We start from the raw sequence: 16833 nt of genomic DNA, 5'->3' as shown, positions 1-16833 counted from the left end.
TTTTATCCTCAGAAAGTTCAATTACAATTAATCACAATTACTGAGTCTGAAATAAATAACCCCATAAAAGTTAATCTTCCTCTTGTGTTAGCTTTCTGTTAGCATCTCTAATGCTCACAGGTCCTAAATCAGCTGTAAAATACACTAATAACTAATATCTATCATTTAATTTATTTCCTTTCTATTGATTACATTGTTAGGCTTCATAATCAATAAAAATATAGGTTTTAATATTTTTGGCGTGGGTTTCTGAGCTTTTTTTTTGTGTCGGTATATATAGACTATTTTATTTTATTTTTTAAATGACTTCAAATGCACACAAAGCAGCTAAACACACACACACACTTAATTGTTTAGTGTATTTCATACACATGGCAATTAAATGTGCTTTACATGATTTAAGGTGCAACAGAATACATTAAAAGTATAAAAATCAACAAAAATATATGTAAATATTTTCATTAATAACATTATTAATGATAATTAAATTCTATTGAAATTATAATGATTTTGATCTTACAGAATAGAATAAAATCTTTATTGTTATTGCAACAGGTTCAATGAGATTTTAAAGTGTCGTCCAGTGCCAACACAATTATACAAATACAACAAATGATCAATAATAATGATCTAATCATAATTTATCATTAATAATTAGTTTCTGGTGAGAATTTATATCAACTGGATGTGTCAAAATTAGCTTCTTTTTTTAACTATCTGTAAATAATTGTCATTGTAATCCTGCATATGTTTCATATGTTTGTGACTAAAGTGGGTTTTTTTTTCATTTGACATTATTATTTAGTTCTTGTTCTTTGTAAACTAGTGAAATTGTTGATAAAATGAGTAAAAATATCATTATTTCAATCTTTCTCTCATTGCTCTAATTTTACTCGTCCCTCCTGATATTTTTACTCCACATTTATTTCATTTTTTTGCTTTCTTCATTGTTTGTTGGTTTTAACTTGGAGTCATAAATAATGTTAATGTTGTCTGAGGTGCACGAGCAGCAAAATAAATGGAGGCCTGAGTTAGTCATCATGTTCAGCAATGATGGGCAACTTTTATCACAAAAATATGAATGTCTGATTGGAGTCAAATGATCAACATTTATGTCAGTATTTAGAATAATGAACAATGTGAGCATTGATACATGAAAGATCAAAGGGTTTGTGTGTTTTTGTTTGTATTTTAGGAGTTCTTCTGGGTGTCATTTTATTGTTTTGTGTATTATGAGTCATTTTTAGGGACGTAAGAAAATACTCAACCAACGACTCCATTGGAATCCTGTTTTAAAAAATAAATAAATAATAAAATCAAAGCTTGGGATGTAATAATGATCTTAACTCCTTTCATTTTGAATACATAAAGATCATATTTTGGAGAAAAAACAGATTAGTTCAAATATAGATTCTTATTTTTTTTTTTTAAATTGTTTAAACTAATATATTTTCTTCTTATAATCTTCTTACAAACTGTTTGAACTCATAAACCAAAATAAACTGCACATTTATCACCATGTAAAGTTAAACAAAAACATATATTTTTTAAATTTCATTTCAAACTTATTTCAAATCTTAATTCAGTTTAAAAACAATAAATAAACAATTTTCACAAAGTGGAATGAATCCAAACACTAATCACCAGTTGTTTTGTTGTTGTTTTTTTCTGTTTTGATGATTAGCTATGGACTGTTTGTAAATATGTACAATGTTTGTTTAATGATATATGGATAATTAACTGTATTATTAGTTGTGTAGGAGGATGAGTTATTATTAATGGGTTATATAACTAAGAATATTAATTATGATTATTAATATTACTTCAAATTTTGCGGGGTGCCACTCCTTTTAACAGGAGAAATATGTCTAAGTTTTTAGACTAGACTCATCAATGTGAAACCAGGGAAAAGTGAATTATAACAGCAATATCTACACTATCATCACAACTTTAATGAATCAGAGGAATCAAAGATTATGTTTAACCTTTTATTCAAAAGTCAACAATTAACACAGTCAAAATATCAATTGAAATGGGATAATTAAATCATGATGAAATGCATTTCTAGGCTAATAAAAGTGAGGATTATATGTAATAAAGTGAAATCACTATTCTAGGAGAATGCTAGTCTACTAAATATTGAATAAAAATGCAGGATACATATTCGAATAATAAGATCATAAAATCAAAGAATAAAATCATAAAACAAAGGGGAGACGAACAGACATGAATGAGATGAACTGTGTGTGGAACATGTTGTGAATGTGTGTAAGTTTGCAGTTATGGAAGTATGCATGTGATCTATTGTGGATGAAGTTGCTGATGAAAGTTCGCTCCGGTACCTGAAAGATGATGTCAGGGTTGGACCTGGAATAATAAAAATAAATAAATAATAATTCAAATCAAAGTTTGGGATGTAATGATGATCTTAACTCCTTTCATTTTGAATACATAGAGATTATATTTTGGAGAAAAAACAGATTAGTTAAAATATAGATTCTTATTATTTTTATTTAAATTGTCAAGAATTGTTTAAACTAATATATTTTCTTCTTATAATCTTCTTACAAACTGTTTGAACTCATAAACCAAAATAAACTGCACATTTATCACCATGAAAAGTTAAACAAAAATACATATTTTTTTAAATTTCATTTTAAACAATTAAAATCATAATTCAGTTTAAAAACAATAAATAAATAATTTTCACAAGGTGGAATGAATCCAATCACTAATCACCAGTTGTTTTGTTGTTGTTTCTTCTGTTTTGATGATTAGCTATGGACTGTTTGTAAATATGTAGAATGTTTGTTTAATGATATATGGATAATTAACTGTATTATTAGTTGTATATATAAAATAAAAAGCTAAATCAGTGATTAAAGGCGTAGGATTACAGTTTTTTTTTGGATTGCTAACAAGCATTGGTCCAAAGTGAAGTCACATGTTCAAAACTCTAACACAGTCTCCATATCCATCATGATCTCAGCTCAACAGTTCATCTCATCCTAAAAAGAGTTTCTCACCAACAAAACACTTCATACACGTCTGAAAAGAAGCTCATTCAACCACAACACTAGCAAATAAACACACTTTAGAAACACACAGTGTCACTCTGAGCACACTGAACTACTAAATACTAACAACAAAGAGCTTTACATCAAATACATCTTATCTTTCAATCTTTAATCATTCTTATCACTATTTATTATAAAACAACATTTTGCACTTTGATGGTTCTAAATGATTGTATATACAGTTATATATTACAATTAGACGATTGAAACAATTTACAGTAAAAACATTTACGTACTTCAGGACCTCACAACAAATATAAACATTATTCTAAACAGAAAAATGCAGAATCTCAGAATTCCAGGAGCAGAAAATAATTTACATCTACGTCACATCTTATGTCTTCTCTGCTGTTTTTATAACTGTAATCAATATATGTTCCAAACTTCCAGCTGATGTAAAGCAATAGATGACTTTATTTTATAAAATCTGGATCAATATCAGTAATTGTAGGATGTATGTAATGTCTATTGTTTCACTGGAAAATTATCATAATTGATGCAACTGTTGAACGCTGCAAGTGTGTGTGTGTGTGTGTGTGTGTGTGTGTGTGTGTGTGCGTGCGTGCGTGCGTGCGTGCGTGCGTGTGTGTGTGTGTGTGTGTGTGTGTGTGTGTATGTGTGCACCTTAAAGCAGCCTCAATAAGAGAGAGTCCATGATTGATCACATGATCAATCACTGTGGTCCTGATTTCATCAGAGCACAGCTCTGGGTCTTCCTCTCCTTCCTCCTCTTCCTCCTCTTCCTCTCCTTCCTCCTCTTCCTTTCCTTCCTCCTCTTCCTCTCCTTCCTCCTCTTCCTCCTCTTCCTCTCCTTCCTCCTCTTCCTCCTCCTTCCTCCTCTTCCTCCTCTCCTCGCCTTCCGCCTCTTCCTCTCCTTCCTCCTCTTCCTCCTCTTCCTCTCCTTCCTCCTCTTCCTCTCCTTCCTCCTCTTCCTCCTCTTCCTTTCCTTCCTCCTCTTCCTCTCCTTCCTCCTCTTCCTCCTCTTCCTCCTCTTCCTTTCCTTCCTCCTCTTCCTCTCCTTCCTCCTCTTCCTCTCCTTCCTCCTCTTCCTCCTCTTCCTCTCCTTCCTCCTCTTCCTTTCCTTCCTCCTCTTCCTCTCCTTCCTCCTCTTCCTCTCCTTCCTCCTCTTCCTCCTCTTCCTCTCCTTCCTCTCCTTCCTCCTCTTCCTTTCCTGGTCGCTCTTCCTACAACCTCATCAGCTGATCTTTGATCCTTACAGTCCAAGGAATAAGAATCAGATCCACTCCTTTGTTTCTAATGAGTCCAAACACAGATCACCTGAATCACTTTCAGTTAACAACTATACTCAGCTGTGTTTGGAATTTATTCATTGTTTGATTTATTTTTATTATCAATATTTTTATATCATTTTCAATAGATTTCAATGTGTCTGCAGTAGACGTTCCCCATGTTTTCCCCTATCATTCTGTTTTGATTTTGTTTTTAACTGTTTGAACATTTGAAAAATGTGTTGTAAAAGTTTAGTGTTTAGCAGGTGGTGAACTAATAATAATAAATTAATTAATAATAAATAATAATAACTAGTGACTGAGGAAAGAGTTCATTAATTATGGTGACTGTGGTCACTGAATGTATAGAGGATTTTCACGGCACGTCATCATCCGGGAAGTCACCATTTTGGAGGTTAAACAGCAGGTTTACAAACAAGTAAATCACAACTTTTGAGAGGAAATAATGAACTATTGTTGTGTTATTGGCTGTACTAATCAGTCAGAACGTGAAAAACACGTAGAGTTTTATAGACGGCCAATAGTTATAACAGATCAGGAAAGAACAATGTCTGTATTTTATAGTCAGTAGTTCTACATCAGGAGAGCAGTGACATGAGACTAGCTCATCGTTGTTACACCAGTTGTTATTAATGTCTATGTAAACACCACCGTCCTCATCTCCTGTCTTACATTTAAATCCAGCTTCAGGTTCAGTTTGTTCTCCAGGGAACAGACATTAGAACACAGGATGGAAGGAAGCGGTGTTCTCTGAGGATTAGCTTTTAGCTTGGTTGCTAGCCCCGCTCCTGCTTCTGATCACACCGTTTACTCCGCTGGCGGACATCGCTGGTACGAAGCTCTGCTGCTCCACGGGTCGCTGGATGGAGCAATCTGAGGATTGAGGTCCAGAGTAGTCGTATCTAACAGACTTTAACTGTATGATTTGTCTAAATCTAAGATTTCCTGGTGGTCGTATACTATTTTAGAGTAACTACGCTGCAGGTTCACTGTGAAATTATTAGAACTGACTGAGTTATCTACCGATATATATCCGTTGCTAACGTGAGCCTCTGCAGCCGCTGCCGACCTCCAAACTTCTATAAGATTGAAGGTGTTCTTCTGTGTATGGGCTTGGTGAAATCCAGGTCGTTGATGATATCAGGATACATAATAGTCCAGTCTTTTGCCTTGTAGATCCTGGTGTAGCTTTGCTAGCCACAAGCGCCTCCTTTCCGATTTACTAGATTTACTAAAGTAGTTAGCAAAAGGCCATCACGTTGTTTTGACAATCAGACACACTTCCACTAGGTGATGTAATAATCTGACACTGAGGTTTAATCTAACACTGTCCTCTGAGCCTCTAACCACTGATATAATCTAAAATATCACAAGGTTTGAATGTAAATCAAAGTAAAAGAGGTTACCAGGCTACGAGGAACTAAAGTGAAACTAAAAGAACATCACATTGAGAATGTTTGTTCACACTCACCTTCTACTCACTAATCAACATTAATCCAAAATAAATATGTAGGATTTTAGGAAATAGTTACATTTATACAAGACATAGTCCTACATAACATTGTAGACATACACATGTACAACCACACAAAGCATTCTTAGGTGAATGAAATATGTTGAATAAAAATAATGAGGTTTATTTTCCCAAACTAGTCTGTTTTCTTTAGTTTTAGCTTCTGAAAAGTCACTTTCAGAGCGCTCCTAACTCGCCCGTTTGGATCTGACTTTTTACAAAATGTAGAATAACAATGGAGGGAGGAAACAGAACGTTTTCCACTTTCACCCTCTGAATAAATAATAATAATAATTTATTTAACGTCATCTACACACTAATTAAGCCTCTTTACCATCAGTGTGAGGTGGACACGTTTTACAAGATCATTTTGATCAAAAGCAGCTGTATTTGGAGCAGCAGAAGTAACACTGGTCTCTAGGCAGCCCCCTAGTGGAGGGGTGGTGCTTTCCACATGTGGATCAGGACCTTTGTGTGTGTGAATCTGAGAAAAACTGTTGTGTTTGTCTCAAAAATAAATGCTAACGCTGACTGATCCACAAACGCACTTTACATAATTCACAAGCACAATTAAAGATTTACACATGATAATTCATGATAAATACACACAAATTATAAAACATGTGTAAATTGTGAATATATTTGTGAATATTGTTACGGCTGAATTTACGGTTGACCTCATTTGGAAACATTATTCATTGCTCTGGTTGAATGATGGAGTCCAGGAGAAGCATTGATGATTTTATATAAAAAAGTTTATTCTATTGCTAAGTAAAAAAGGTACAAGATGGAACAAGTGAAACAAAATTAGCGTCCGTCCAGGCGGACATCCGAAGGAAGTGCCGTGCCGCGCCCCAACAGTTTCAAAGCTTAAGCTTTTTATACAGATAAGAGCAAAGTTCCACTCTGGGGTAAGGAGGAGGGGAGAGTCAGATGCCCAATAGTGGAAAGATTTGAGGATAATGAAGATGTATATGTTATGAGGAAGATGTGGCGCCACCCTTATCTCCATGATAGTGTGTGCTGCATGCGAGCAGAGATTCTGGCCTTGGCTCTGTGCACTGAGTACGCTCTGTACTGTTTAATCATGATTCAGCTGTTCAAAAGTGTAAAGAGTAATGGTGTCGTCATGTATTAAAACATGACAAATTGTACACATGAACATACATTTGACGATATGATGATGAATATAATAATTGACCATAACATTCCCCACTTTTGGTCGCATCAACGACCAAATCAAGAAACAAAATTATTATATTCAGGGTTAACTTTTGTGAGGCACAGATATATCAAGAAAATGTGGAAATAAACTTCTTCATCATTATTATCAATGGCATGAATCATCAAAAATCATCCTTTATTATATCTAGATAAGCAAAAATCATCATTTGTATCAAGGACATCACTCGTCTTCATCGGCTGAGTTCAGTGTTAACTGGGGTAACCAATAGCCATGGTTAGAATCACCGCACTTGATTGGCGGCATCATGAGTGAAGAACCTTGAGTATTTTCCTCAATCGTAGCAGAAGGGTTTATGACTGTATTCCTGCAGCTAGGTGTGAGGTTGTCCTCCCTCAACCTAGCTATGAGCATTTGGTGTGGCTTATAAACAAAGCAGTGGCCTTGTCGGTTCCCCCTTCATTGTTCGGTCAGCCTCCGTCTCAGCATCAGCTGGTGTTTGCAATCATCTTGGATCCATGTCGCCCGCTCTGCGACCTTCACTGCCGTGTGGGTCATTTCGGTCGGCGTTGTAGATGATTGGTTGTTGTCTGAGGAAGGGTAGTCGCAACACACCTGGCAACCTCTCTTGGGATCGGCTGATACCTGGTAGGCCATGCTAGCTCTGTAGCCCATTCGCACGCGAGTGGGAAAATATGAGGCTGAAAGAAAAGCAGGAAGTATTAATTCGATTTTCTTTTCCTGGAGTAAGAAGAAGCATAGCTGGAGTTGCAGTGATTATCTGTGGTACATCTACTTACCTGGTGAGAAGCAACAATTTGAGAACCATTGTTTACAAGGACATGCAAGTCGGACGGAGAAGGACATGCAAGTCAGACGGAGAAGTGTGGAGTGTGATTACATGTCTTCTCAAGATGAATACATACAATTGGGAGACATGGAGATGTGAGAAAGCTAAATGAGTTTAACCAAATAAATAAATAATGTTATTTATTTATTTAAATTGTTTGTTTTATTTTTTCTTTGCTATCTCTAATTTGTGAAGGAGAAATCTTATTCTATCCTTTATTTATTCTGAATAATGTTAACACTCCACACCTAATTACATAGCCTAATTCTTTTATAGAGCTGAATTTGTCAGTTCATTTATTTCATTATTTTCCCTCATAATTATTATTTGAGATGTAATTTACTTAATTTTGAAGGTCAATTGGTGGCAAAAGTGTCTCCTATTCTGTGTCTGAACCAGAGTTTAGCAAGATTATTGGCCCTTTAAGGTTAGACAGAATTAAAGTTAAGTTGAGTCGAACAATCATATTGTCTTTTGCTCTCTGTATTTATCCCATTCGTAGGGGTGACGAGCCCCAGCACGGTTTGGAGAGCTTCCTTAAATGCTTGGAAGTTACTTAACTTTAAACTATCTCTTATTTCAATCAATTATCAAGAATTTCAGGAGGACCCTTTTTAAATCTCAGACGACCCAGATTGGGCCACCAACCCAATGTTGAGAACACTTAATTTTTCCCTTAAACGTGTCTAAACCCAGTGAAGGTGTTTTATGGTCTTGCACGCTAAGTGCTGTTGGAACAAGAAGAAAATGGTTGGAGGGTTTTGGGGTATATTATTTTCCTATGATAAAATATAAATCAAAAATCAGAGGGACGTTGGCCCCTCCCTTCCCTTTTTTACATAAGAATACATTTGGATTCTTAAAACCATATGATAAATATCATTGGAAAATCACTTATCTGATCATTTTGGATGTGTCTCCGTTTTCCTCTCTCTTGTGTCTGCCTGCCTTTGTGCCCTCCAGCCTCCTTGACCTCCTCCTCCTCAGCCTTAAAAGGTCAAAGCCAGGGTCAACAGTTGGATTGGAAGTCTCTGTAGTCTCTGGAATAGATATTATGTTAGAACATCCACAATATGTCATATTGTCACGTGTCTATTTCAATCTATTTCGCCTTTGCTTCCCCATTATAGTTATGGACAATACTTCCCTTTAATTCTCATCCTTCATCATAAGAGCAGTGACAAGGCATGGCGGCGAAGAGGTAGGATCGGAGTCGAGAAGGCGGTGGCTTTGTCTGTTAGGAGACACTCAGAAACAGAAAGAGAGGAAAACATTAAAACTTAAATGAATAATTTAAAATATCTCTTTTCTTTAGTTGGATCTGATTCGTCTCCTTTGAGTATACAGCCAGCGACCTGTATTTTGGAAAAAGCTACACAATAACAACAACTAAGACGAAGACATAGACAAGTGCACACCACAATGAGTATACACATATAACAACAAAAAACATGGACACTGAACATGAACAGTAAGGTCAGTCAAGGTCAAAGCCAGTCAATCCACTGAAAGTGGTATCATATATAAAAACGTTGTTTGGTGTTTTTAAACACCCAGAAAAAACCTTTAAAACCTGGTAAACTTTTTAGAAGGCCCAAGGCCTAAAACCATAGTTCTTTTAACAAGCAGCAGTGTTTTCTGAACACCCCACTACATAATTGGCAAAAACAGGGAGAAGATCAAGTGCATCAGAACCCAGGAGGAAAAGAAGGTGAAACAGAGGAACATGTGTAGTCAAACAGCCATTCATCGGTCAATCACTCAATGACACGTCCACGGCACATTCGCACTCACAACGCGGTTCTCTCAGGCATACGTAACGTGTCATCATTCAGTAATTCATGCACCGCACACGTTCATGCCTCAATTTTCACGTCCATGCATTCACAAGGTTTTGTTGCATAGTGTCTAAGTAGAATATAGGTCTCATCTAACCCACCAGCGGCGATAGCCAGTCCACCTCCTCTCTCGGGGTCAATGAGCTCTTATTGCCCCCCCATGCTTGGCAACCTTTTAGTGTTAATGAATTGCTTTTTACTGGTATCATCTGATTACTAAGAGGTACGCTCCTTTTTACTTCTGCCTTTGCGGAGTCTACACTTAGATTATTGCCCCTGGTAGTACTGACAGTCTGCTCATCTGCTGATCAGGCAGGAATCACATGGCCATGCCTAACAACAAACTCAACCCCGGTCTGCAACCAGGGGAAACCCTCAACAGCTGCAAATTCCAGAAACTTAAAACAAATATCTGAATTAGCCGGAGACCCTCTCAACCTGGCCTTATGAAAATATAAAGTAGGGAGAATTTCCAGGGGAACCTTCCAACTTCTGACTTTATGAAAAATATAAAGCTGGGAGGAGTATGGGGGAAGGGTAACCTCTCAACCTGTGACTTTATTTAAAATATAAAGCTGGGAGAATTTCAAGGGAACCTTCCAACTTCTGACTTTAAGAAAAATATAAAGCTGGGAGGAGTATGGGGGAAGGGTAACCTCTCAACCTGTGACTTTATTTAAAATATAAAGCTAGGGAGAATTTCAAACTCGACCACTCGTTACTCCGGAGATTAAAAAAACCCTCCGAATTAGCAGGAGAATTATAAACCAACGCAGACTGTCAGGACTTTTTTGGGCACTTCTAAGATTGAACGGAGCACGCAACCTCTAATAACCCTCACTCAAAGGGAACGTAGAAATTTGTTCAGAACGGTCTTCGGTTACCAAGCATGTATCAAATCAGGTGGACCACTATCCCCCGAAGAGCGCTTTCCCTAGCAAGGTTTATCCTTTTTCTGCACATTAAACCAGGACTTCTTGTTTGAAAATAATTGCCTATGTACTCATAGCAACTATTGGGACATTTTTTTCTCAGGAAAAATTTGGTACCCCCCCCTGCTGTCGAGTGGCTTTGGGCCGGCCAGACAGTCCGACGCGGTAAGGGGGAGGCGCGCAAAATGAAAACAATGAATGTTGAACTAGGCTGTCTGTCGCAAGCAGCTTCAAAAAGGGTAAGGTACAGATTGTTTACGAGGGTATCGGTCAAAAAATGTCAAAATGTAAACTTGGTTGAGGCTGCAGTCCTCAATCTCTGTCTCAATTTTCCTGAAATTGAGTAAAAACAAAAGAGAAAAAGAAGAATCGTTCAAAAATAACAAAGGAGAAAAACGTGTGAGCTCAAAAAAATCATGGCCAATAAAAATTAAAACTTCAGCTCCAAAAGCTGAGGCAACAGAGGGCTTTCTTCAGCGGATGTAACTATATCTTGCATTGTGGGGGGGCCTCCCCTCAGCAAGAGTATAAAATGAAAGAAAAGCAAACAAAAACAACCTTATCAGTAACACTATTTTCTTCTCCTTTGTTTGTTCTTTTCTCATAAAGGCAGAAGCAGTGTAAATAAATGAGCAAAGATAAATGATGGGCACACATGGTCTCATGTGGCAAACAGAAGGGTTCTGTGTGAAGTTCTGGTGGTCCTGTGTTTCTCATAGTTATGAATGTGGGTGTGTGACTGTATGTCTGGTCTGTCTGCGTGTGAGAGTATAAATGAAAACAAAATAATCTAGTCCACAGTCAGAAGATAGAGGGGTTAGTATTGTGCGAAGGAGAAGCTTGTTGGCTATTTGCTAGTTGTCCCCCTCCATGCCAAAGTTCAAGGCTAAAGTGATTTAGCACTACCACCAAAGGCTGTGGTGGACTTCTTGTGGCTTGGTATCCTTGTGGCTTTTGAAACAGTGTCTTTTTTGGTGAAGATTTCCAGCAGACATGTGACCAGTCTGCAGTTGCTGCCCATCATTCAGGCAGTAGTCGTGGCGTTTAACTCGCAACTCATTGGTGGGGGAGTGTCCACTCCGACGCCCACAGGTTCTCAGTCTTTGATGATGGGGCAGGATGTGTTAATCCCAGCATTGGCATGCGGCCCATTCATAGACAATGAAGAGTTGACTTGGGACTGAGCGAGTTATTTCAGCATTGCTTTGCTGAATGGGAGTTGAGTCCTGAAAGGTCACACACCTTTGATTGTCCATTTCCTTCTGATGCTTGGTCCTTTGAATGATGTTGACATTTCATTAGCGTAAGAGTTGAAGGTGATTTCATTCTTTCATTGAAGATGTCGTTTCTTCAGGGGGCAACCACAAAGCCAACGGAAACTGACAATTAAATAATAAAAAAAAATGATAATGATGGTAACAGTAATATTAAAATAAAATAAAATGAAATACTGTATTCATCTGTGTGTGTGTTTGAGTGTGTGTTGCTCATATTCATTTTAGAGTGAACCCATCAAACATGAAATCAAAATAAAATTTAAAATTAAAATTAAAATAGTGTCTGTGTGTAATGGCACTATTCTCTAGGCAGGGGAGAAGTGAGAAATCACAATGTTGTGTCACAAGTGTGTAGTGCACTAAACTGGCCAGTGAGGGGCGCCATCTCTCTCTCTTGTGTGTGTGTGTGTCTTTTCTTTCCCTCTCTTGGGATGGGTGTGGCTGTGTGTGTGCGTGCGCGCCCGTGCGCGTGCCTGTGCGTGCGCGCCCGTGCGCGTGCTTCCCTCTCTCTCTCTGTGCGTGGGTGCGTGCGTGCGTGTTTGGCTCTCTCTCTTTCTCTCCCTTTCTCTCTCTCTTTACGTGTGTGTGTGTGTGTGTGTGTGTGTGTGTGTGTGTGTGTGTGTGTGGAGCAAATCATTTGAAATGTTGTGAAAACAGAAATTCTGTGTGTGTGTGTGTGTGTGTGTGTGTGTGTGTGTGTGTGTGTGTTCACACAGCAGCTCACTGCGAGAGAAAAACAAAACAAAAAAACCCAAAGCCGGCTCTCTCCAAAAGGAGAGCCTTAAAGCCAAACAACTACAAAAAAAAGAAGTAAAACTCACCGAAGGCATGATCTGAGTTCACATCATACCAAGATTGTATATGCGTATGCATACATTATTTGTTTATTGTATTCTTCATCTGTTTGATTCACAGAAACACAATTTAGGTTAGGTTCGGGGTTTTAATCTATTTTGCTTTCGGTACAGAGGTGAACTCAGATCATGGCACCGCTGGGATGTTTTGGAAACTTTGGTTGCCCGTCTATCTATGGTCAGGACCTCACAGGCTGTGGGTGTCCGAACAAAGCCAAAGTAAATAATGACCAGCCGCACCCGATGCCTAAACAAAATATCCGAGCCCGAAGAAAACCAGAGATAACCTACAGCATTAAAAAGCATAGAACCTCAACCATTTGAGCCTTTCTCTCTATTCACTGCGTCAAAACACAGAACAGCTGAGGATCAAAATCAAAGCTCAAAGCCGAAAATCAAGACAATGCTTGACTGGTTCCAAAAAAAATCAACACAGAGCGAATATATATGTAAATGAAAATTTATATATATATGTTTATAAAGGCAGCTTTACCTTAGTCCGAATTGGTGTTTGAGGTTCAACCGATGGTTCGTGCTCCAGTCTCTGTCCGAGGGCGGACCACCGCGGGCCAGCCCCGGGGCTTCAAGTGTGTCGACCCAGTGCTGGTCCACGGTCGATGCCCCACAGAGCAGAAGATGGATTCAGTTCGTCGACGCCAATTGTTACGGCTGAATTTACGGTTGACCTCATTTGGAGACATGATTCATTGCTCTGGTTGAATGATGGAGTCCAGGAGAAGCATTGATGATTTTATATAAAAAAGTTTATTCTATTGCTAAGTAAAAAAGGTACAAGATGGAACAAGTGAAACAAAATTAGCGTCCGTCCAGGCGGACGTCCGAAGGAAGTGCCGTGCCGCGCCCCAACAGTTTCAAAGCTTAAGCTTTTTATACAGATAAGAGCAAAGTTCCACTCTGGGGTAAGGAGGAGGGGAGAGTCAGATGCCCAATAGTGGAAAGATTTGAGGATGATGAAGATGTATATGTTATGAGGAAGATGTGGCGCCACCCTTATCTCCATGATAGTGTGTGCTGCATGCGAGCAGAGATTCTGGCCTTGGCTCTGTGCACTGAGTACGCTCTGTACTGTTTAATCATGATTCAGCTGTTCAAAAGTGTAAAGAGTAATGGAGTCGTCATGTATTAAAACATGACAAATTGTACACATGAACATACATTTGACGATATGATGATGAATATAATAATTGACCATAACAATAGTTTTAAGACAAATCTCTCCCCGTATGAAGGAGCCGGTGACCGTTCCCTGTGGACACAGCTACTGCAGGACGTGTATCAGCAGCTTCTGGGATGGAGAGAAGGAGAAGGACGTGTACAGCTGTCCTCAGTGCAGACAGACGTTCACACCGAGGCCTGTCCTGATGAAGAACACCATGCTGGTAGAGTTAGTGGACCAGTTAAAGGAGAGCAGACGCCAAGAAGCTGCTGGAGGTCCCAGCTTTGCTGCAGCTGAAGACGTGGCCTGTGATTCCTGCACAAAGAGGAAACTGAAAGCCTTCAAGTCCTGTTTGAACTGTGTGGCTTCTTACTGTGAGGAACATCTTCAGCCTCATTATCAATCTGCTGCATTCAAGAGGCACAGACTAGTGGATCCCTCCAACAAACTCCAGGAGAACATCTGCTCTCGACACGATGAGGTGATGAAGATGTTCTGCCGCACTGATCAGCAGTGTATCTGTTTTCTCTGCTCAGTGAAGGAACATAAAGGCCACAACATTGTTTCAGCTGCAGCAGAACACACTGAGAGGCAGAGAGAGCTGCAGGAGAGTAGAGCAAACATCTACAAGAACATCCAGGACAGAGAGAAAGAGCTGCAGTTGCTTGAGGAGCAGCTGAAGAGCATCCAGCTCTCTGCTGATCACACGGTGCAGCACAGCCAGCAGATCATCACTGAGCTGATCCGTGTCCTCCACAGAAGAAGCTCTGAGTTGGAGAAGGAGGTCCGATCTAAGCAGCAGACTGAAGTGAACGCGGTGCGAGCGCTTCAGGAGAAGCTGGAGCAGGAGATCAGTGAGCTGAAGAAGAGAGACGCTGAGCTGCAGCAGATCTCCACCACTGAGGACCACATCCAGTTTGTCCTCAGCTACAGCTCCCTGTCAGCGCTCAGTGTGTCCACACACTCCTCCATCACACACACACATCCTCACAGCTGCTTCCAGGAGCTCACTGAGCATCTCCACACCATCCTGATGGAGGACTGGACCAAAGTCTGTGGGACTGTGGAGAGAGTGAAGGTTCTACAGCTGCCAGAGCCCACGAGCAGAGCTGGATTCTTACAGTATTCACAGAAAATCACTCTGGATCCAAACACAGCTCACAGACTCCTCAGATTATCAAAAGGAAACAGAAAAGTAACATTTATTTTAAACAATCCTGATCATCATCCAGACAGATTCACTGAGTGTCCTCAGGTCCTGAGCAGAGAGAGTCTGACTGGACGTTGTTACTGGGAGGTGGAGGTGGAGGTGAGAGAGGAATGTGTTAGTGTAGGGGTCGCATACAAGAGCATCAGTAGGAACTGTGAGTTTGGATCTAATGACAAATCATGGATGTTACAGTGTTCTCATAACACTTACACATTTATCCACAACAACATCTCCACTAAGGTATCAGGTCCTGTTTCCTCCAGGATTGGAGTGTACGTGGATCACACAGCAGCTACTCTGAGCTTCTACAGCGTTGGTGACACCATGACTCTGCTCCACAGAGTGAACACCACCTTCACTGAGCCGCTCCACGCTGGACTTTATATTCCTTATAGTGTTTTATTTACAGGAGCAAATGCTGAGTTGTGTAAACTGTAACAGACCAGGTTTGTTTCTTCTTGCAGTTAAAGCAGGTTTGTTTCTGTAGAAGATGTGGTGAAGTCAAAGTGAAAGTGGAATCTAAAACATTCTATAAACCATGAAGACGCAGCACTGCTTCACTTCCTGCTTCACTTCGTGCTTCACTTCCTGCTTCCTTCCTACCAGGGCTGGGGTCAATTACATTTTTCAGTTACAATTAAGTCTGCAATTACCCATGTTTAATTACAATTCAATTACGATTACAGTGACTGGTATTTTTTCCAGTTACAATTAAATTATAATAATTTTTTTATCCTCAGAAAGTTCAATTACAATTAATCACAATTACTGAGTCTGAAATAAATAACCCCATAAAAGTTAACCTTCCTCTTGTGTTAGCTTTCTGTTAGCATCTCTAATGCTAACAGGTCCTAAATCAGCTGTAAAATACACTAATAACTAATATCTATCATTTAATTTATTTCCTTTCTATTGATTACATTGTTAGGCTTCATAATCAATAAAAATATAGGTTTTAATATTTTTGGCGTGGGTTTCTGAGCTTTTTTGTGTCGGTATATATAGACTATTTTATTTTATTTTTTAAATGACTTCAAATGCACACAAAGCAGCTAACACACACACAAGAATTGTTTAAACTAATACATTTTTTTCTTATAATCTTCTTACAAAGTGTTTGAACATTTATCACCATGTAAAATTAAACAAAAATATGTATATTTTTAAAAACATGAAATAAAAATATGAGAAAAGTTTTCAAATCATAAATCAGTTTAAAAACCAGTATAAAAAATATTTTCACAAGGTGTTTTGATGATTAGCTATGGACTATCTATAAATATGTAGATTGCTTGTTTAATGGTATATGGATTTTTAATTGTATTATTAGTTGTACTTAAAAAAAAAAAAAAAAAAAAAAAGCTAAATCTGTAGTGATTAAAGGGGTGGGATTAAATAAGTTTATACTTCTTCCTACTGATTTACTCACATGTAAGTTGAGAAGTTGAAGTGTTTGTGGATCATGTCAATGATTTATTTCTGCTGTTGTCATTCATCATTTTTATTTTTTTTATTTTTCTAAACTGTTGTTATTTTATAATTTTACATGTTTGAAATAAAGACTTCAATCAATCAATCAAAAATCATTGTGTGTGTGTGTGTGTGTGTGTGTGTGTGTGTGTGTGTGTGTGTGTGTGTGTGTGTGTGTGTGTGTGTGTGTGTGTGTGTGTGT

At 38.4% G+C, this 16833-nt stretch overlaps 1 protein-coding gene across 1 annotated transcript; it reads left to right on the top strand.

Annotated features, from left to right (window-relative positions):
- The first annotated feature begins 14018 nt into the window (after positions 1 to 14018).
- Positions 14019 to 15599, top strand: LOC114472008 (E3 ubiquitin/ISG15 ligase TRIM25-like). Its single transcript, XM_028461043.1, has one exon. The coding sequence runs from the start codon at positions 14019 to 14021 to the stop codon at positions 15597 to 15599; it is 1581 nt and encodes a 526-aa protein (XP_028316844.1).
- The last annotated feature ends 1234 nt before the right edge of the window (positions 15600 to 16833 follow it).

The sequence above is a fragment of the Gouania willdenowi genome, chromosome 1, assembly GCF_900634775.1.
Source record: "Gouania willdenowi chromosome 1, fGouWil2.1, whole genome shotgun sequence".
Lineage (NCBI taxonomy): Eukaryota > Metazoa > Chordata > Actinopteri > Blenniiformes > Gobiesocidae > Gouania > Gouania willdenowi.
Note: the sequence above shows the minus strand (reverse complement) of the source record. Positions and strands in the feature narration are given on the sequence as shown.

Coding starts and splice junctions, on each gene's coding strand:
- LOC114472008 (XM_028461043.1), top strand. CDS start 14,019: ATGAAGGAGCCGGTGACCGTTCCCTGTGGACACAGCTACTGCAGGACG.